The sequence below is a fragment of the Mixophyes fleayi genome, chromosome 2, assembly GCF_038048845.1.
Source record: "Mixophyes fleayi isolate aMixFle1 chromosome 2, aMixFle1.hap1, whole genome shotgun sequence".
NCBI classification, from domain to species: domain Eukaryota; kingdom Metazoa; phylum Chordata; class Amphibia; order Anura; family Limnodynastidae; genus Mixophyes; species Mixophyes fleayi.
The window spans coordinates 92,178,201-92,200,854 of NC_134403.1; the positions used below are offsets into that span (position 1 = coordinate 92,178,201).

At 42.7% G+C, this 22,654-nt stretch overlaps 1 protein-coding gene and 3 non-coding genes across 4 annotated transcripts; all 4 read left to right on the forward strand.

Annotated features, from left to right (window-relative positions):
• Positions 1-1,133: 1,133 nt before the first annotated feature.
• On the forward strand, positions 1,134-10,255 carry KANSL2 (KAT8 regulatory NSL complex subunit 2). Its single transcript, XM_075199654.1, has 10 exons — positions 1,134-1,231; positions 1,926-2,181; positions 3,234-3,412; positions 4,237-4,351; positions 4,786-4,949; positions 5,349-5,515; positions 7,117-7,213; positions 8,880-9,133; positions 9,213-9,395; positions 9,896-10,255. Exons 2-10 carry the CDS (start codon positions 1,934-1,936, stop codon positions 10,010-10,012), a joined length of 1,524 nt encoding a protein of 507 aa, XP_075055755.1. The 5' UTR covers positions 1,134-1,231; positions 1,926-1,933; the 3' UTR covers positions 10,013-10,255.
• On the forward strand, positions 5,682-5,814 carry LOC142141871 (small nucleolar RNA SNORA2/SNORA34 family). Its single transcript, XR_012688905.1, has one exon. It is a non-coding gene; the product is annotated as a small nucleolar RNA SNORA2/SNORA34 family (small nucleolar RNA).
• On the forward strand, positions 8,162-8,294 carry LOC142141873 (small nucleolar RNA SNORA2/SNORA34 family). The gene has a single exon (XR_012688906.1). It is a non-coding gene; the product is annotated as a small nucleolar RNA SNORA2/SNORA34 family (small nucleolar RNA).
• LOC142141870 (small nucleolar RNA SNORA2/SNORA34 family) lies at positions 9,678-9,812 on the forward strand. Its single transcript, XR_012688904.1, has one exon. It is a non-coding gene; the product is annotated as a small nucleolar RNA SNORA2/SNORA34 family (small nucleolar RNA).
• Positions 10,256-22,654: the final 12,399 nt, after the last annotated feature.

A 22,654-nucleotide genomic window follows, 5' to 3' on the forward strand; every position in this document is an offset into this window, starting at 1 on the left:
AAATCCAGCGAGATATTACCGTATTAACGGTAATATTTTTGGAGCACGGGATTTTCGGCGATCCCGCCATCAATTGAATACCCACCTTAGACTCCTATTTTGCCATTTAAATGTACTTATTTAATAAATATTAAAAACACAGAGTATAAAAACAGTTGGTAAGAATTACATCCAATGTTTAATTAAAAAAAAAAAAAGAATGTATTTTAGATAGTTGGTCAGTTTTGAAAATCAGGGAAATTTCCTGGTACAAATCTTTAAAATTGTCCTTGGAAATTAAGGACAGTTATCAACTATGCAGTTCCAGGCCTAAGAAATTGATGGGAATTGTGTCATGAAGGCTCCAGCCCTGTCAACTTCACTAGGAAGAATGCCCTGCTCCCCCAGGAGACCTAGCCGGTATTAGGGAGTTGTCCAGATATTCCAGGAGAGTGGGCAGCTATGGTAGATATTACACACACACCTAATATAAATATATATGCAATATAAAATGGGGAATAGTTGTGCCAGATATAGGAGATATATAAAACAGTGCAGAAAACATCTGTAGCTGAACAGAATGTACTATACAGAGAGAAAACACAGCAAGTTCCGCACAAGACTCCAAGCAGCAGAGGGCGCTGCACAAAGCAGATTCTGGCTGTTACCTAATCCTCTGAAAGGTAAATGTAGGTGACACGTTTCTAGCGAATTGAAATATAGGATTTATCTATGTAAAAAATTGCTGAATATATAAGACCCTGATAAGGGACAATAAGGGGGAAATGAAGTAGGAATAATTTGGGCCCAAACACCCGTCTGGGCCTCCGAGAGAAGGTGCACAATGTGGAGTCAGTCACATTTGGTAAAACTTTAATAATCCTAAATCCTGCCGCAGTTACAGGTGATGTGTAAATACTCTTACAATGGACGATTCAAACACGTCGATTGTACATCTTTAGTAAACCAATGTCATTTCTACGACGTCTTTGTGTTTCCCCGTAACAAAGATGGCGGCCAAGTGCGATACGTTCTGTCTTTCAATCGTGTGTACTTTACTGTTTCCTGATTGGTGGTTGCGCTCTCGCGATATTCGCTTCCCCCTATCAATGAATGTTGCGAAAACAAATGGGCGATGATGTTGCCGTCGTTTGCTACAGTAGCCAATCAGGCCGTTAGGGGGCGTGTCCGTGATGTAGATTCCTGGGCAGCCTCCCTTCTCAGTCTCAATGTAAGCGGAGCCGTCGTGCAGGTAAAATGGCGGTGTGGTGTGGCTGAGTGCTGAGTCACTGATATATGTGGTGGTACAAGTGATAGGGACAAATTAGGGTAGAAATTGCATAATAATAGTATTTAATTGTGGACTATTTACTGGTTTCTGCTATATAATAAAAGACAGGGCTGTACATCATACGCCTAAAAAAGTACTTATCTTTGTGTCTGCAAAGTACTATAGAGGCTCCTGAACTCCACACATCTGACTCCTAAAGTTATAGTCTCTTTCAATTTAGCTATCTGTCTTTCTTGTTTTAATGTGTTTTTATTATTGGTTAAAAGAAAATAATTACTACATCTACATATAACCCTGCAGAATAGGCTGACAATAAATTCTCAATTATTGCAGTTAGCACATGGCTATGATTCATTCTGCATCAGATAATGATCTGACATGAAAGAATTAAAAGTTTTTCAGTGCGAGCAAATTATTAAGGTGTATTTATTTTGTTAGTCTCTAAAATTATTCTTATTTATTTTGATGTCTTTTCTAAAAAAAAAAAAAAAGGATGACTGTAGTGATATTTAACTTTTTCTTATGCGTAAATAACACTATGCATAGGGAGTAGAAGAACACCATTCTTTTGTTAGTTTGTGGATTTTCGCACAAGTTGTGATTATTTTAAGAATGCATATGTCATTAATGAATCCCCCCCTACATTTATCTCCAGCCTTTGAGATGAACAGAATACGAATCCATGTCTTACCTAGTAGAGGCCGCCTGACTCCTGTTCCAAGGACCTTTGAAGCCTTGTCTTGCTCATACACACACCGACCATGCTCCCAGCCTCGTATTGAAGGTTATGAGTTCTGCATCAAACACATTCTTGAAGACCGAAATGCCCCTTTCAAGCAATGTAGCTACGTTTCCACTAAGAACAGCCGACGTTGCACCTCTGCCGCCCCTAAGCCTGAGAAAAAGGATGGGTAAGTGTGACCCATTTTTCTTTGTTATATTTTGTATCTTTCTAAACAGATGGTTAATAGCTCTCACCCTTGTGTGAGAGAAATAATTTTAGTTGCTATATGGTATTTGTAACTAGGTGTAAGGGAAGGTGTAATTGGGTGACCGTGCTCCCTTTTGAGCTATGACCATAGAGACGGGTGTCTTGGTGGATGAGGCCTATAGTGATCATAATTGGTTAAACGGCCAAAATAAATGCAGACAATTAGGGGGAATTCAATTCCCCCTTAGGTGTGTAATTCTTATATACATTGAAAAATCGCACATTTAAACTTTCTTTATTAATATTAAAGAAATAATATTTTGACAGTGTTTTACTGAGAGAATTGTTTAGTAAAAACATATAAAGTGCTGTTATTTATTTAATTTGTTTTACCAATGCTTGAACAAAAAGCCTACTTGGTTTACAGAAGCATGTTAGTGAAATCCCATGTGTTGTGGGAAATTTAAGTATAAAGAAGAGGTTGCGTGTGGTCATGGGGCAGCTGGAATTGAGAGAGGCAACACTTTGTGATTTTACAGCCTATAAGAAATATCTATTCATTACATTCTGAGAACAAAGGGACTGAAACCTAAACATGAATAGTATTTAAAAGGCTTTTATATGTTTTATAATACCGCATGCATCATTTCTATGTATTACATGTAACTGTATTGTTTTTTGTTTATAGTATTGCTTGATACCCACAGTTTTCCTTGGAATAAATTTGACCAGCACTTGCCTTGAGAGTCACAGAATACACCATTAGGGCTATTTTCAAAACTAATAGAGCCAGGCTGTCTCCCTTGATTAACATCTGTAATTGTCTTCTCATCAGAGCCATAACTAGGGCTGTGCGACAGGGGCGACCGCCCAGGGCCCAGCGCTGAAGGGGGCTCAATTTAGGAATATTTTAGGTTAGTTTCGTTAAAATTAAGGGCTAGGGAGGCGGCATTTGTCATTCTCGCCCCATGCGCTAGAATTCTAAGTTACGGCTCTGCTTCTCATTATTTTTTTTATTTTATTTTTTCCCAGAGTTTCATTCTGTGCTGAGCATGCACGAAGAAACGCACTAGCTCTTCAGGCCCAGATTAAGAAGTCAACCCCAGGACCAGCCAGCGAGTCTCTATTGTACCAGTTAAGTTCATATGCCCGCGGAGAGCTGGGTACTCCGACCCAGGAAAGTAGCCGAAGTGAATCCAGTCGTATCCTTGGTATGTAACATGCTTTTACTGTAACAGTCCTACTTTTTAGATTCTTATCTTTCCACGCTTTGTATTAATGGAATGTTACTTGCATGGTTGGTGTATGTGCATTAATATCCTAAACCCTTTTGCATAGAAAATAAAATTCTAGACAGTGGCAATACCACCCTTGTGTAGGGCCAAACTGAATCCTGATCTTGTTGCTTGGCATATGGATGTCCAACTTAGAGGCACACAATAGATGCTATAAAGGTTGTCAGGGAAGCCAGTTATTTCAGACCTTCCAACATTACCCCTCCCACCTATACTATACTATGTTACTAACATGGGCAGCTTTTAGCAGACACTTGTTAGTTTGCATATTTCTAAAAAAAAAAAAAAAAATACCCTCTTAATCGTGAGACAAACAGAAAAGAGTTAGATAGCAAAACCTAATTATAGAACATAGATATGTGTCCATAACTATTATTTCATTTCAGCAAGAAATGTGGTCACTGAAAGGGGAATGTTAAAAAAAAATAAAGCAAAAAAGTAAAAAAACAAACATACCAAACGCTGTATCTTGTATGTCTGCTCCCTGTCCCAATGGACCTTGCAATTGAATACGCCCCACACAAATGGGCAGACTGGGCAGTGTCTTTGGGTGAAAATTTAGTGTAATAATGTATTTGAGTATTGAACCAGCAATGAGAAATAAAATGATTTGTATTGTAGTGTGCATGGCTCTGTAGCTACTTATGTAGGGATACTTCCATTAAGATGTGTTTTCATGAGTCTTTATTTTCCCCACATAATAGGTATGATTTATTATACAGATTTTTTTGTTTGCCTAGATGAGAACAGCTGCAGTGATAGTGAACCTGATGCTGTGACAGTGGATCAGACCTGGATGGGCGATCTAGACAGTGAAGCGGACAGTTTGGACAGTGATCAAGAGGATCCATTGAAGTAAGTGTCTGTTATTTAAGAGCAGTAGTAATCGGTATAGGCAGACTTTTATTTTCCAAACTTCTTTTAAACCACCTTTTATTAATGAGGTTGGCCGAGCATCTTGGGAGATATATTTCATCACACATCCCAAAATGCTAATTATTATATGTTGATGGGGACTGTCATGTGGATTATGTAACCTCTCTGGCTTTGAATAATTACATCAGAACCTCTATGTAGATTGCTTGGTGGTTATTTAACAGTTTGTACAGTTTGGCGTCAGTGAGCATGCTTTTGCCAGTACTTGGGCTTTGCACACTTTTAATACTTTTGAATTGAAGAAGTGTGTTCCTTCGATTGCAATTTCAATAGCTTTGTTCATTAAATAAGTCCGATGTAGACATACACTGCTTATGTAATTGTCATCCCCCCTTATTTAATGTTTGCTCTAGACACGCTGGCGTGTACACAGCAGAAGAAGTAACTCTTATAATGCGTGAGAAGCTCATTCGCCTGCAATCTCTCTATATTGATCAGTTCAAGCGACTGCAGCACTTACTGAAGGAAAAGAAAAGAAACTATTTGCACAATGTAAAAGCAGAGCATGAATCTAATGGTATGTATCATTTCTACTATCTGATAGTGGCACTGCCAGCCCACTATATGCATTACTAAATTGCCAGTGCAGATGTTTTAAGACCATACAGGTGAAGCTGGGCTACTTTTGTGCTTGTCAGAGTGGACCTTATGCTCAAGTAGTCTGATGCCTTTTTGGTAAATATGGAGAGATGCAATAAAACCTAAACACCCGCTTACTGTTTGCATGTCTTTTATGGTCTTCCCCTATATATTGGGATTCGTCCTTTGAAGCACACACTCCTAGAATCATTCTTTACTGTCGGTTATCATGTGCAACAAACACTAATTGTAGATTACATGTCATTTATTACATTTTTGTTTACATTTATTTTTAGCTTATTCTGGTGGTCAGTATCTTGTCTCTCCCTTACCCTAGGGAGTAGTCTTCTCACCGGTCCAGAGGGACTCTCCTCTAAAGAGCGTGAGAGTCTCAAGAAACTGAAAGCTTTGCGTAGATATAGAAAACGATATGGAGTGGAAGCCCTTTTACATCGGCAGCTGAAAGAACGGCGTATGTTAGCCACAGAAGGGGTATCCCAACAGGTATGTAGGTTTTGTGTTCACTTAATTACCCACCCTATACTCTCTCAAACAAAACAAAAAAACCTGTTGGGGGAAAAAAAATAAAACTATAATTTAATTACAAGGTGTATAAAATCATGAGCAGAATGTATAAAAGTCCCTGAAAGTTGAGGTTCTTAGTGGGGAGATGGCCCTGAATCAAGGCTGGCGGTTTGTTGTAGCCGTGGGTTTCAAACAGGAGCCTATAGAACCTCTTCCTGTGGTCTGTTAGCTGTGCTATTACACTATAGGCCCAGCTAATTCAGTTGGAAGGAACAATTGTTTATTACATGGCAATCATAGGCCCCGAGTCCTATACTTTTATCTATGTTGGCTCGCATTCGGCCCTTCCTCTACCAAGATTCCACCAAATGTCTTATTCACTCTGATCATCTCCCGCTTGGACTACTGCAACCACCTCCTCACTGGCCTCCCGCACTCTCATCTCTCTCCCCTTCGATCTGTTCTTAACGCAGCCAATAGGCTTATCTTCCTTTCTCGCCGCTCCTCGTCTGTCTCCCCCCTCTACCTTTCCCTTCATTGGCTCCCCTTCCCCTACAGAACCCTCTTCAAGCTTCTCACTCTTACATACAAGGCCCTCACCAACTCCACTGCACCCTACATCTCCTCTCTATTCATACTCCATCCCGCCCTCTCCGATCTGCCAATGACCGTCGCCTCTCTTCCCCCCTGATCACCTCCTCCCATGCTCGTATCCAAGACGACGCCCGCGCTGCCCCCCTCCACTGGAACAAGCTCCCTCCCTCTATCAGAACTTCCCCTAATCTGTCCAGTTTCAAACGGGCTCTAAAAACCCACCTTTTTCTTAAAGCCTTCCAGTCTCCCACTAAACTTCCTTCCTTATCTTCTGCCTCTTCCCCCTTCATCCCCCTTCCCTTATCCTCCATTCCTCCTCTCCCTCCCCCATGTCTCTTCTGTCTGTCTACCCCACCCCTTAGATTGTACGCTTCTTTGAGCAGGGTCATCTCTCCTCCTGTCTCCACCACTTTTAACTCTGCTCTCCAGCTACCTAGCCCTCTTCTCCCCTTCCCCCCTGTCCCCTCTTACACCCTCCTCTCCCCTCTGGGGGTTTCCCTGTCATCCGTGCCCTACCTCCGCCCTCTAGCTGTGCTTTGAGCTCACTGTGTTACTGTGCTTATTGTTTACTGTACTGTGCTGTCTGACCTCATATTGTTATTTCGTTTGTCCCTGTACGGCGCTACGAACACCTAGTGGCGCTTTATAAATAAAAATTAATAATATGTTTTGGTTTTTAGACTTTTCTCATCACTCAGAGCCATAATTAACTGGCAACTTGGAAATAGTGTTTGTGCTGCTCGGACTCCCTGCCTATTTCAGTGCTATATAACATGGTGGTCCTTTGTGCTATTTAATGTCTGCCATGATCTGTACAAGTACATGCTTCCCACTATGCTGTATAATTTATAAATAGATATATAGATATTCATCAAAGCTTGATAGGGGGTGTGTTTTCTGAGACTGGCAGGTAATGTGATCTAATATGATATTTAAATTGATGTTTTAGAATCTGTGTAACTAAAAGTACATTCTCCTTAACGTAGGCTCACACCACAAGATCCAGTCAACGGTGCCTGGCCTTTGTTGAGGACATACGCTGTTCTAACCCAAGCCTCCCTATGACTAGACACTGCTTGTCACGTATCCTTTGTCCTGTTGGTTTGAGTTGAAGATGAAAGTTATTGTCCCATGGTTCTAGGACAGACTTCTTTGCTTAAAGAAGACCTTTTACCATGATGTGAAGTCGTCAGCCAGTAAATGCTTTGTTCCTTGAGTTTTTATTGATATTTAGAGGTGCTGAATTAAATGACCTTGGTAGTCCTCCATGTGTTGTAGGGACTGACGGCGTCGTGTTGAATGTGTTAGCTTTGCATGATATCCGTACAGACACAAGCTGTACGGTAGTAGTGGGCAACAGGTGGAACGCTAGCTGCCCGACCAGGCCTTCACCTGCTGCGGCCCTCCAGCCAACTGCTATCGATCTTAGTCTCTGCTTTAAGACAGAACAAAGTCAAGAGACTTCAGCGTCACGTGACCTCTGCACAATGCAGGGGGGTGGAGGAGGAAGTGCAGAGTGCTCTTCTTCTTTACAGCACATTTGAAGGTAGGCGGTCCACACATGACCCTCGAAGAGCACGAGGTCGCCCATCTCTGATGTACGCCATGTAAGTAGCGGCTCAATGTAGTATTATTGCAAGTCCAGTATTTCAGTATACCAAGTACATTGCAGTAGGTCTTTCATGTGACATTTGTGGGTGGTCTTTCTTGTATATCGCCCTTCCTTGCTTGATACATCTGCAGCCTGTCTGTATCATAGAACTCGCAAGCTACTACTTGCTTTGTCCGTTTCTCCCAACCATCACTGCAATATCCATAGCTGATGTGGTAATTGCTATGTTCCAGAATTATCCCTGTCTACACACTATATATCTATCACAAGCAGTTACACTGAGAAATGTCTGTAGGAGATGTGGTCAGTTAAGTTAATGACATACAAGTCAAGTGAAATGTATAGATTCCACCAGAAAAAAACTATAATTGCAAGGTGTATAATTTTATGAGCTACAAGATAAGTTCCTTAGTGGCGAGATGGCCCTGAATCAAGGCTGGCGGTTTGTTGTAGCCGTGGGTTTCAAACAGGAGCCTATAGAACCTCTTCCTGTGGTCTGTTAGTTGTGCTATTACACTATAGGCCCAGCTAATTCAGTTGGAAGAAACAATTTTGTTTTATTACATGGCAATTACAAGCCCAAATCCTATTTACTTTTTGTAAGTGTTGGTTCAGAGCCATGGAAATAGTACTTGTGCTGCTCAGACTTGTTGCACCGTCACTTCATTTTGTTCTGAACATGCAGCAGTGGTTCAACTTACTACCTGGAGAACTGGACACATGACTACTACATCTTTACCTATTTTAATGCTTGCAAAGGTTTTAAATGCAGAAGGTATGCAGCAGTAAATTGTTAAACAGAATTTCTGCCCTATCTATACTGCCATCACGTCTTCTAACATGTAAATCGGAAAGAATGATCTACATATGACTTTTCTACCATCCCATTTTATTACCAATTTTCTGTACAATTTCCACAGTGTCTGTGGCTGTCTCTCCCCACTCTTTGAACACGCTATCTACTTGCTTCATTTGTTTTGGTTAATAGCACTTCTGGGTGGGGTTTTTGATGTTGCTAGTTTTGATAGCTTGTTATAGGGATTTGTTTTCTCCAATATGCAAAAATGCTTATTGGTTTTCTTTTTGTGTTTTTAAGAACTTGCTACAATAAATTTTCCTTAACTTCAGTCTGACTAGATATCTGTCAGGACAGTAATCAGATTCTTTTCAAGATGTGTGCAGGTTCTGAAGAGGTTCCTTGTAATAAACCAGTCCCGGTTAGCCTATCTGAGGAGCCCTATTGTCCTCTTCACTACCGGTTACCATCACCAATGTACAAGTCTGAACCAGTGCTACCTGCACCAGAACCGATGGATGTGGCTCCTATGGAGCTTTACCTGAGCACAGCTGAACTGCAGCCTACAGAAAACTTACCTCTGGAGTTCAGTGATGTGAGTACTAGATAACATGATTGTGATTTTTGATGCAGCTTATTGTTCAGTGTGTGACATTTCCTTTTCTCTTTGCTAGGACCTTGATGTTGTAGGAGATGGAATGCAGTGCCCTCCATCACCCCTATTGTTTGATCCTTCTACTGACATGACTCTGAAAGATGTTACAAGAACACCACTTGCCATAATGTCTGATAAAGCACGGAGCAGTGCAAGCCACGCTCTTCTGACGGCAGAGTCCTTAGTGGGATCTGCAGGACCGGTAAATCCCTCTTACTTTGAGTAAAATATACTTTTCACCATTAAGAAAGATCATTTTCCAATACTTAATTATTTGTGATCATCTAGACCAGGCCTGTCCAACCTGCGGCCCTCCAGATGTTGTGAAACTACAAGTCCCAGCATGCCCTTCCAGCTATCAACTGGTTGTCTACCGGCAAAGCATGCTGGGGCTTGTAGTTTCACAACACCTGGAGGGCCGCAGGTTGGACAGGCCTGATCTAGACTTTCCTTACACGTGTTGTCTGGCCACTGCTAGATGGTTATAGCCCTGAATCAAGGCTGGTAGCTTGCTGTAGCTGCTGGTTTCAAGTAGGAGCATAAATCAACCTCTTCCTGTGGTCTGTTGGCTGGGCAAGTTATGTGTATGACCCAGCCAATTCAACTGAAAGAGACATTTGTAAATCGTTTGATAGGTGAACCAGAATACAGGGCTCCATCAAAAGAAATATATCTATTTTTCCTCCCCATTTGTCGTTTCAGAGCCTGGTCCAATCGGCAGGAGCATCTCCTCCACAATTCACTGATTCAATCGGGGATAATGTATTAACAGCAACCTCCACAGCCAATGGAAATGTAGATTGTGCCTCTTTCAACTGAGTTTGGATACAGTTTAGTCTTGAGTTCATTTTTTGTTCATCACTTTTTTTTTTTATTTATATACTCTCCCCACTTTTCATTTGAAGATAGGGTGCAATCCACAGATGTCATGCTTCCTTGGCAAAACTGTATTCTGTTATCACATCTGAAGTGTAATAGAGATTGTTGTTTCAAGTCATGTTATATAGATGCTCTTTATATACTCTGTGAATATTTGTAAATAAAAACTGGCTTATTTATAAATTAAGTTTCCCTCTTTTGTGTCTGCCAAGTGATACTCAGATCTGACTGTTAACTTGATGTCCTCATAAACTTTCACCCTTCCTAGCTATGGAAACAGTTATTATTATTATCATTTATTTGTTAGGCGCGACAAGGAATCCGCAGCGCCGCACACAGTACTAACAGTAGACTATACAGGGTGAAACCATACAGAACAATGAACAAAAAGTACCAATACTTCAGGAACTCTGGCCAGTCATATGCAGTAAAGTTGCAGCCAATATTCATAGTAATCTGTCTGTTTAAAGCTTAAGGAATATTTTACAGTCAGTAATATGTGAGGATTGTGGATTTGTTTTTAACACTGCATATTGGACTACCTACACTTCAGCATAGTTAAAGTCCTTGTAAGTCTATGCATGGATACAGCGACAAGTTATTGCGATGTACATATGCTCTGAAAGCTGCCCTATTGAAAGTTGGTAAATGCCTACAGCGTTGCGAAATGATCAAAGTAAGTTGAAATTACCTCACCTACACCGCATTCATTTCCCACCATCTTAAACTACCCAGCTAAAAGCTTGTGGCTATGGTCAAAGCATCTTATTGTATTAGATCTTAATGTCCTTATATACTCAAATTATTATCCAGTTTGATCATTGGAATGTACATAGCAGCACAGATATTTTCAGGAATTTGGTGTGCTGATATTGTGGGTGGCAGTGACCTGTGCACTTTAGTGATTATATTAGCGCGGACAGGGCTACATGTGACATGACCTGGATAGTAGTACCAGTCTGATTCCCAAGCAGCACAGAGCAGTAGTCGTAGGACACTCTTGTAAAGCTGATATAGCTAGATTGATTCATCAAGCATAACTCTATAAAACCACGTTCATATATATCCAACTTGTATTTGTGAATAATGGTATTTTATGTATGACAACTTTTATACAGAATATGATTTTTTTTTTATTGGGAAAGGGATCTTAAGGGAAACTTGACTCTCAATAACTGTTCATATCTACTGTGTCCACATACCCTATGCTGCAAATATTGTTTATTAAAAATGTTTTCATATTCCAAGAAAATATTTTCACACTAAGCAGATTAGAAAAGGGTTTAAGGGATAATTCTGCCTTTTGGTGGACAATTTTACAATCTAACTACTACCTCCCTTGCTGTTAGCCAGTGCAAAATAATGTTTTAACTTTAGCTTAGGAAATTTTAAAGCAAACATCTGATTCCTATGAAATACAGCACAGTTACCTATATACTCATGTCCAGTGTTCTCACCAGCACTTCTTTTCTGGGTGCATCACCTGGCTGTTTTTACTAACCACTCTGCTCTTGGAGTCCAACTGAGTCCTATTATAATACAATAAACCAGGCCTGTCCAACCTGCGGCCCTCCAGATGTTGTGAAACTACAAGCCCCAGCATGCTTTGCCAGTAGACAACCTGTTGATAGCTGGAAGGGCATGCTGGGACTTGTAGTTTCACAACATCTGGAGGGCCACAGGTTGGACAGGCCTGCAATAAACCATTGTTTCTCCTATTAGAACGGGCACTATGTGGGCACTACAGCCAGCAGTGTATGTTAGACCACTGACCACCAGCCTTGCCTGTCCTAGCAGGTGTGGGTAATAACGTCCAAAATGTTTCATTAATATTGCAAAATATTACAGCTGCTTCTTAATGCCACTCGGCTGGCAACATTTTCTGGGGAGAACACTAAATGTCCCTCAAGCAAACATTTATAAAGTTAGTGTTCACTCATGGGTTGGGAATATTAATCTTAAGAATAGCAATATCATAAGCAAATAGTCTTACATTTATTTTTATCCCTGAAAGCATGCATTTTCCTATGAAAGAGGTTTTACTGAATAATATCTAGTGTTTAAGCTTCATTTGAGGAAGTGGTTTGATAGGTCAGATAACTAAGGGGCTAGTATCCCTCGTTGTTTTGTGTTTTTAGAATGTCCTTCCATCAGTGGATCCTGTCGGTGTAATGTGTGGGATGTACCTGTAGGTATCACATAGAACAAGAGTTAAAGCTCCTCCTCTATAAATACCCATATACTCCACTCTCTGGGCCTGATGGTTTAAAACTCTCAAGCCCACGAGACATTGAAAATTTATTTGCAAAATACTATGCTAGTCTCTATAATCTGAAGATCGACCCAAATACACCGCAAACCTCCCTGACTTACATACAGGACTTTCTCCAGCATGTACATCTTCCTTCCCTAACCTAGACGCCCTTCAAGCTCTGAATACCCCCTGGACCTCCTGTGAGAACAGTGAGGTTATTAAAGGTCTCCCAAAATTTAAAGCCCCTGGCCCCGATGGATACATTAGTGATTTCTATACTACCTTTTAGAAGGACCTTGTCTATATTTAAGTTACTTTGTTCAATGCGAGTACCGACTGTGGAGGGTTCCCTGAGGAGATGTTAGAGGCTCGGATTGTGACATCCTGAAACCAGGGAAAGATGCAGCTGAAAATACAGGCCAGTAGCCCTTTTTAACATAGACCTTAAAATCTGTCAAACAGATCGCCAATAGGATTAGACCCTTTCTCCCCTCCCTCATTCACCCTGACCAGGTCTGTTTCGTATTGGGACGTCGGGTGTCTTCTAATACGAGGAGAGTCCTCAACCTCGAATATGTTTCAAGGTGCCGTGCCGAACTGATGATGCTTTCTCTGGACGTGGAGAAGACATTCAACAGATTGCACTAGGGCTTCATGAGGTCTTAATCAAATTTGGTTTCTAGGGGCACACCCTACAGTCAATCATGTCACTATATCAAGGCCCTTCTGCTAAAGTTTTCAGTAACTTTTTTTTTTTTATCTGATACTTTTCTCATTACTAATGGCATAAGGCAGGGGTGACCCCTGTTGCCCCTTATTTATGTGTTAGTAAGTGAGCCTCTGGCGGAACACTTGCGGCGGTCTGAGTCCTGTAGGGGCTTCGACCTCAGGAGAATCGGGTACAGTCTGTGCCTATTTGCTGATGATGTTCTTTTGTTTATATCTATCCCAGAGTCTGATATAAAGTTGAACGCCACCAAGGCTGAAGCGCTTCCACTTAATATCCCCCCAGACTCTTTGGCCCGTTCGAAATCTAGGCTTAAATACGTTTGAAAGGAAACATCCAAACAATGAAACGTAGGGATCCATGTCCCCTCGAACATTTCAGTGATATTCGACATTAACTATCCTCCACTGATGGCCCAACTCCACAAACTATCTAGTTCTTGAATGACGATACGAGGTTTCATGGGTGGGACGACTTAAAATTATGCTTCTACCTAAGCTCATGTACCTGTTATGGACCATCCCCTATATTCTAAAGAAGTTCATACCAACACTCCATTCTTTCATGCTCCATTACATCTGGAGGGGCCCGACTGCCCAGGTTGTCCTGTGCCCATATGACCCTTTCCAATAAGCTTGGGCAATTGGCTTTTCTCGGACCTGATCAGATACCAGGAAGCCTGCATCCTCTCTCAAATTAGAGACTGGTCACTCCTGGCCTCGCAAAGCCTTGGGTGGATATGGAGCGAGCCCTTTACTCTGTGTGCCCTGTTAGATTTGATTGAGCTCCCCAACTCCATGAGGCCTCATTCCCCTGACCCCCCAACTTTTCTCATTGATGCCCTTAAAGTTTGGGACTGAACCATAGGATCCTCCACAGACTTTGTCCCCCCCCTCAACTGGTAACATTTCCCTCCTTACCATTTCCCTTTTGCTCACTGACCTCTCCAATTCGGCCCATGCGGGGATCTCTTCCCTTGCACACCTATTTGGTTCTGGGAGTCTCTGCTCCTTTGTGCAGCTGCAGGACAAATATAACATCCCATCCAAAGACTTATATAAAATTGTTTTATCGGACTTACCTTACCCCAGCCCATCTCCAGAAGATCTCGCCTAACCATTCCAAAGTCTGTAGACGCAACTGGAGCCATAGGAGATATTATGCATGAGTTCTGGTCGAGCCCCATCATTCAACCACTTTGGAGTGAGGTTTTTGACCTTGCTCAAAGGGTCACCTCCGTATCCTTGATTCTAACCCCACTCATTGCCCTCCTCCACTTATACCCGGATCAATTGCCTAAACATTACCGTTATGTCTGGGGTCATATTATGGTGGCCACAAGGGTGGCAATAGCACAATCATGGAAACAACCATCTCCCCCTCATAAATTTATTGCAAAAATTCACTTTAGTTTTTGTATGGAGACACTGGACACTTCATACCCCTATTGTTAAATGGATTTCTTGGAACAACTTTACCACTGACTGAGAAGAATCCAGACTCATACGTCCCCTGGAGACGCGCAGCTCTCTCACCCCTGAACTGGTTGCTATACCCCCAGTTCCTAGTTACATCTTCACTGTCGTACAAACTTTAGACCCCCACAACACACTTTTATTGTTATGTATTTAAGACAATGTTTAGTGGCTAGGTATTTATTGTTATGTCTGCTCCCCACTATGTGCCCCCCCCCTTTTCCCCCCTTTTTTTTTCTGTACTTTTAAACCTGATAAAAACTGTTGATGATAAAAGTTGCTAAAATTTAGCATTATCATTACATCATCTAAATCATGTTAATTCTTAAGTTGAACATCTGTGAGTTACCTATCATGGAATGGTTATTTCATGTAGACCTATTTCAGAGACTTATGGTTTGCTGGAAATAAACCCAATTGCTTTACAGTTCTACTTTACATCTTGGTCTAATGTAGCCCAGGGTAATAATCTGTCAAAACCTGGGTTCACATCTTTATTGCTCATTTTTCACGATCGGTGAAGAAGATTGTGCGAATGTCTCAACCATTTTTATTGCTCCATATGCACTTCATCATCACCATTTATTTATATAGCACCACTGATTCCGTAGAGCTGTACAGAGAACTCATTCACATCAGTCCCTGCCTCATTGGAGCTTACAGTTTAAATTCCCTAACATACGCAGACAGGACATACAGACTAGGGTCAATTTTGATAGCAGCCAACTAACCTGCTAGTATATTTTGGGAGTGTGGGAGGAAACCCACGTAAATACGGGGAGAGCATACAAACTCCACACAGATAGGGCCATGGTCGGGAATTGAACTCATGCGCTGTGAGACAGAAGTGCTATCCACTTAGCCACAATGCTGCTTCTTGTTACGGTTCGGCTGGCTCCTTCTCTCTCAATTTACAGACTATTTATAAGCGTCTTAGAAGTTATATCCTAACTAGAGCCTTCTAGCAGCTAGGACTTTGATCTGGTTCTGTGACTTCTGTGGTCTTCCTTTTTGTACTAGGGCTCTTAGTGATGCCCCTGGAAGATTCTTTATTTTACTATCTCTCTCTCTTACCTTACTTGCAGTAGGTAAAACGGTTCTGAGCTAGAAGCTCTCTCTGGTAGGTCTCCATGGTTGTCAATAATAAAGATAAAAAACGTCTCTTAAATTTTCCATCTTTGCTTCCAGACATAATTAAGCATCAAGAAGGATTTTGATGTTCTCTCTCTCTCTACCCCTTATTTTTGGAAGCTGCAGGTGTGAACTCTTTTTACTTCAACATGCTTTGGATTCTTTTTTATTGACAGGGCTGTTTCCTTTCATAAAAGTATACACTGTTATATTTGGTATTTATGGCAAGGTAGTCATAGGAGTTGTGTATTAATACTATTCAAGTTTTCTCGACTCTTAGCGCTCTTCTCATTGAAGTGCATTCTACCACGGGTACTCTGTGGGCTCAGCATTCTAATGCCTTTAGGCAACTTTGCTCATTTTCTTTGGGTTGTCTTACAGTTTTTACTCTTCCCTTGATGTAGCAGGAGTTATAGACTGTCTTTGCACATGTGGGTTTCCGTCACCTTTTGTTGCCCACCCAATATTTTACGGTACAATGTTTTGTCCTTTTCCTCCCCAACATGTTGCATTGACTGGTGGATCAATAGAGCAATATTGATTTATTCTCCCTGTTAAATACCCTTTATTATCAGTTCATACTATTATTGCACTTTGTCCAAGTCCATCACTACATTTTTGTCCGGGGACACTCTGCCTTGTTCTCTCACTGCCTACTCTTCTGTGTGCTCTGTCAATTTCTACTTTAATTCCACCTCTACAGTTAATTGGAAAATTAATCCTATAGGCTGGAGATGGCTCTTAATACACAGTAGGAGTTTCGTTCTTCTGTCATGCCTCCACTGATGGCATTTACAGGTGCACCCCACACTTTCCAAGGACAATACTGGACTTTGAGGGAGAATTCTTTTCAATTTTGTGGAACTGATAGGGCTGTACCTTGATAGCATTTTGAAGAAATATATTTAAGTGCATGTTAAAAATCTAAACAAATACACTTCCAGGATTGCTTTTACACAATTGCTTATAATCCAAAGCATTTTATCAGCTACAGTGGAAAAGGATGTTACAATAAACATACAATAAAAGGCACAATTTTTCGAGTGGAGTGGAAGAACTAAGTGTATTTTTGTTTTAAAACTGTCTAAAATTAAGAATACATGCAGTGTATGTAATGCTTTCATTGCCCAACAATTGTAGACTCATCTACAATTGAGTCTATATACTTACCTTGCTCCCAGAACAAATTGCAAATGTTTCTGATATGGGATTTCCTGATACTGGGTGGATCTACTCCTCCTGACCTTTCAGTGAGCCGTACTACACATGCACATAGCGTACAGGGAAATATGTATCGACACAGGTGCGCTCTGCAGCTCGCTCATAAAATAGTAGTTTTGTTCTTATAGAACAAGGCAACAAATAAAACAGCAACAATATATTTTTATTTATTGCAACTGTGTAAAAACAAATATACTTGACTTAAACTACAAAATATAGACCTATTTCTGAAAAATGAGTCTGTGAGTTGATTGTCATTATAAACTACTTAGGCTTTAGATAACCAAGCAAGCAAGTGTTCTACTGGTACACACAGATTGCAGTTCTCACATACTTATAAATGTGCAGTGTTTTGATTCAGCTGTCATGAAATAGAATTAATTCTATAGTTACAGGGATGCCATGTTTTGATTGGTCAGAGCGTGCGCAGTCCATACCTGAATGAATAGCTTGAACCTCTTATGGATTTTCTCTGGTCTCTGACTGAGAGTGGGACAGATCTAGAGCCTCATTTTAGGTGGGGGTAATTAAACAAAACATAGAAAATTCTCAACAACCTATTGGTTTTAATTTTTGGCAAAGGTGAGTTATGATTATTAATAATGGCGATTTTTCATATTTTTGTCTACATTTTTAAAACAATAAGTTACATGCACATGTTATTTATATGCTTTTATGTTTGCATGGTAAATGTATTAAACCATTTAAAAAACTTAAATGATTTCTTACTTTCACAGAAAACCAATATGAAGAAAATTGTAATATGGAACTCAGGTGTATATGTAGCCTTTGAGAGGTTACCTATAGGTGTGTTACATTATAATAGATCTGGGGTAGATTTACTAAAGCTCCTAAAATAAGAAAAAGTTGTGTTACCCAGAGCAACCAGTGTGTAGCTATATTTTTCTAGAATGTGCTAGATAAATAGAATATGATTTGTTGCTATGGGTAACACCTCCACTTTTCCTTTTTAGAAAGTATAGTAAATATACCCCTTAGTGTTAAAAGAATACTCAAAAAATAAACAAACTAAGCTTAATCCACACAAATGAATGTAGATGCTAGCCTGCACAATGACTTCTAATAAAACTATTAGAATGTAGGGAGTTGGGTTTTCTCTTTACCTCCTCCCTATTTTTAGACCTGGGGGTAAATGTATCATAGCCCGGTTTTTGCATCCCACGTGAGATCGGCGAGATGACAGCTTAAATTTAAAGCGGCGCTGCCTTGTAAAGGGAAGTTTAAGCTGTCATCTTGCCGATCTCGTGCGGGTTGCAAAAACCGGGCTATGATACATTTACTCCCTGGCCTCATTCCCAGTTCTATAATGCCCTGTCTGCAATGATGTCATAGACCTCTTCACTTTAGGCCATGCCCCCTTCTATTGTGAGAGGATGATCACACCTCATGTTGAGAAGAGATTTGGGAGGAGATAAATATTTATACAGAAAAGAAAGCAAATGTGTATGTAAGAGAGCATTTAGGGGACAAGTGTCAGTGTGATTTAATAATCAAAGGTTTTACATTTTAGACCTTAGGCAAATGAAAAATCATTTCTGTCAATCTCTGACAGCATAGGTGAAGCGCAGGAATATTAAATGCAACAGAAATTTGAGCAATGGGAAGAGAAAGACTATGGTTCTCCAAGTAATTAGCAGATGTTATATGTGCTATGAAAACTGCATGTAAGAAATGCAAACCTAATCATAGGAGGATGAAAAGTAGTTTGTAACTGAACACACAATAAAATATGCCATAGTGCAAAAAAGAAAATAACATTTGCAGTCAGTTTAAGGCTGGGTACACACTACAGTGTTTTCAGCAGATTATCAGGCCATGCTGACAATAAACGACTGATTGGCCCCATATCACAGTACCCTGGAACAAGGAATGATTATCATTCCAAAGCACATGAAATCGGTTGTCGAGATTTTCAAACTGAACTGAAAATTTTGTTCAAAGATGGAACACTGGCGTTCTAATTCTGCAGTGTGTATGACAAGTGAGGCTTTTAGGATGAACGCACTTAAAGGGCTACAGTGTTTGTAGCAAGCTGAACACTTACCTGAAGGGGTTAACATAGGGTTGGGACCGACCAATGGTAGCTCCTGTGGGAGGGACCTTGATTGAATATAGCAGGATGTACTTCCTGGTTTTTCCCGCTCTTTGCAGCACGAGATCCAGTGGGAGAACCTGCAGCATAGAAGTGGATAAGTACCATTATTTGCTATTGTATTTCCTTGTCTTTCCTTGTAGTATTATAAGTCTTTTGTTTAAACTTTGTTTTCCTGTGTCCTTTAGTTCTGCCCTTGTTCTTATTTTCTTCATCCTCTCCTTCTTTTCCATTCTCCCCCCTCCTCCTCACCCCCCTTCTAGCCCCTGTGCCTTCATCTCCCATTTTTCCCCAGCATCTTTCTTTCCCCTGGGCTCTTTTGCTCTTTGTCACCTCGTGGTTCCCTTTGTTCCCCTCACGGTCACCATGCCTCGTCCCAGGAGAGCTACCACCTGCCCGGCGCGCCTCAGGTCCCCCTCCCCCACCAGCTCCGGCCACCATTTTCCCACTCCCTCCTCTGCACTCTCACCCGTGGCTACATCCCCTCGCACCCCGTGGTGCTAGAAATCGGACTCCCCTTGTGTCCTCGCCCGGGCAGAGTACGGCCGTGCGTGGTGCCCGTCAGGGCAGCGGTGAGGGGAGGTTAGTAGGGGCAGACAGCGGTTCCTTGGATGAGCCCAGGGGCCTGGCACAGCAGCAGGCGGCCAGCAGTTCCCCCCATACAGTCAGTGGAGGGGGGAGTGGGGAGGTTATCGCCACAAGCCCACCAGGGTATGTTCAGAGATATGCTCAATTTAGGCAGTGCCCCATTACCCCCCGATTTCATCTCGTGGAGGCAGGCCACAGGGTTATAATCCGCCAGCACTACATCAGCTATATTTTCCGCCAAGCCCCTTTTTGCCCCACAGTAGTAGGGGCTCAGCATGGGGGTCACAGTACGGTTTGGATCACCAGGGGGCGGGTAGTTCTCATGGCCACTTCACTCCACACGGAGATTACCAGCGCTATCCGGGGGGGGGGGGCACACTTCCTAGCAGGGTCACAAGCGATTTTGAGGTTAGGAGCGAGGCGCCTGTGTGGCCCCCTCTGTACCACCAACGTCTGTCGTCAGCGACAAACCGTCCATTTCTGTCACAGCGGGTTACTTCCCCGGCCAACTTAGCGGGGGGGCTCGGGTATAGGGGTCACGGAGGCGGGTCTGATAATTTGATAGTTGATTACCACCACACTAGCGTTGGTAATTCTGTTATTGGGCCCCTGCCTTGCGTGACCAGGTCACCTCTGGTGGCGACGTGCGGGAGCAGTGTCACTCGCGGTACGATAGCCACCACCAGAGTCGGTGGGAGGAATTTGCCGCGTACCCGAGTCCGGGCCATTTTCTAGCATCAAGCCAGTGTTACGGCGACAGGGACATTAGCGTGGCGCGGCGGTGTTTGGATTACACAGCATACTGTTCCCCTTTCCGTTTCAGAACCTGCGGTCACGATTCAGGAGACGAGGAGACGAGGGTTGGCAGTGGAGGTCGTTCTGGGTCCGAGTCATGAGACCAAAGATCGTGAGGGATCCACGAGGAGTCGGCCCAGGGCACGTCAGGAGGGCAGGCTGTGTCAGTGAAAGAGGGAGAGTCGTCTGCCGGTGCCGGGAGCCCTGCTACTGTGGTCCAGTTCTGCTATCACACACCAATCACAGCTGTTGGGGTCACCAGTCCTCTCCACTAGCAGCGAGTCCTCTGACTCCGACGATAGGCCCAGGAAACTGATTCGGTTGTTAGAGACGCAATTATTAGGCAAACGCAATAAGCAGGTCCAGCGGGTAGGAGACACAGATCAGTCAGTGGTCCAGGGTGATTTAGGGCAGGTTCAAACCCTAGAAATAACGCACGGCAGGCCTAGCGTGCGCAATAGAATTAAGTGGGGCAAATATGTAGACATGTTTGCATTGACGGCCGAGGACAAGAAGTCCTTGGCGGCAGCAGGTGAAAAGTCAGGCACCGTTCGTTCGCTAGATGGGTGAATGCCTTTTGTATTTTCGCAACAATTTATCTTGAGACTAGACCTAGCGAGCAGGCAGAAGTATGGAGATATATGCACCTTATTAGCGGGTTGTTCGTAAAGGACGGACTGGTAATTTGGAGGGCATATGACGAACTGTTCAGAAAACGTATGAGTGGGCGGGAGAGGTTGCCTCTCGGTTCTAAGGATATTGACACCTGGTTGGAGCTGATGAGACCGAGCAACCAGTCCACAGAGGGCGGCACAGGCAAGCGGTTTCAAGGGCCAGGGAGGGCGCAGAGTACCCTCCCCACAAGAGGAAGGTGCTATGATTTTAACGCGCGGTCTTGTCAGAGGGGATCCTCCTGTAGATTCAGGCACACTTGCACGTCATGTGGCGGACAGCATCCAGCCACGGAATGTGCAAAGTCCCGAGGAAGCGGGGGAAGGGGAAAAGGCGCTAATCCAGCTATGCCTAGTCAAGAGTCCATCGCTAATTAATTTGGCGGAGCTGGACAAATGGTTAGCATGGTTTGATGATAAAGACACTGCGACGCTCCTTCATGACGGATTTCACCTCGGTTTCAAGCTTCCAGTTCAGGGCAGCATTTCTTCAGCAGCGCCGGTTAATTTAAAATCAAAGCTCGCTCTCCTGGAAGTGTTAGATGAGAAAATAGGGAAGGAAGTTGGTTTGGGTTGCATGATTGGCCCGTTCCGACTTCCGCCCATTCCCAACTTGATTTTGTCCCCGGTAGGGGTAGTTCCCAAGAAGGCAGAGGGAAAATTCAGGCTGATCCAGCACTTGTCTTATCCCGCTGGCTAATCCGTGAATGACGCAATCGACGCCACCCTTAGTTCGGTCAGTTATCAGTCTTTCGAGTCTGCCCTAGCATTGGTGTAAGAATGTGCTAGGGGTTCCCTTTTAGCTAAAATTGATATCGAGTCGGCTTTCAGGTTGTTACCCCTTCATCCGGAATCGTATCAGTACATGGGTTTTCGGCATCGTGGCGGATACTATATCGATCGCTGTCTATCCATGGGTTGTTCGATCTCCTGTGCGCTATTAGAGAAGTTTAGTAGTTTCTTGCATTGGTGCATTCAGACGGGAACGGGGTGTCGGTGGATTGCGCATTATCTTGACGAATTCTTGGTTATCGGGCCACCTGATTCCACATGTTGTCGAGATACGCTGTTTTCCACCGAGGCTTTGTTTAGGGTGTCAGGTGTTCCCATTGCTGCGGACAAAACGGTGGGCCCAACTATGTGTCTCTCATTCCTTGGAATTGAGATCGACACATCATCAGGGATCTGCAGGCTCCCATCTGACAAGGTGACGAAGATGTACGAGGCCATTGCGGAGGTGTTAGGTTCCAGCTTCAGTTCACTGAGGCAGGTTCAGTCCTTGTTAGGGAGGTTCAAGTTCGCCTGCCGCGTAATTCCCATGGGGAGAGTTTTCTGTAGAAAATTACAAAGAGCCATCGCGGGTAGAAATAGGCCGCATGCGGCTGTGCGGCTATCCAAAGAGATCAGGGAGGATTTGCAGATCTGGCTTATTTTCCTCAGGGGGATCAACGGCAGGCATATTTGGCCGTCACCACCCCTAACAAACTTTAAGATTAACCTGTTTACTGATGCTTCCGGAGCATGCGGCTTTGGGGCGTACCTGGACGGACATTGGTGCGCGGAAAGCTGGCCTGACGAGTGGCATAGGGCGGGGATCACCAAGAACT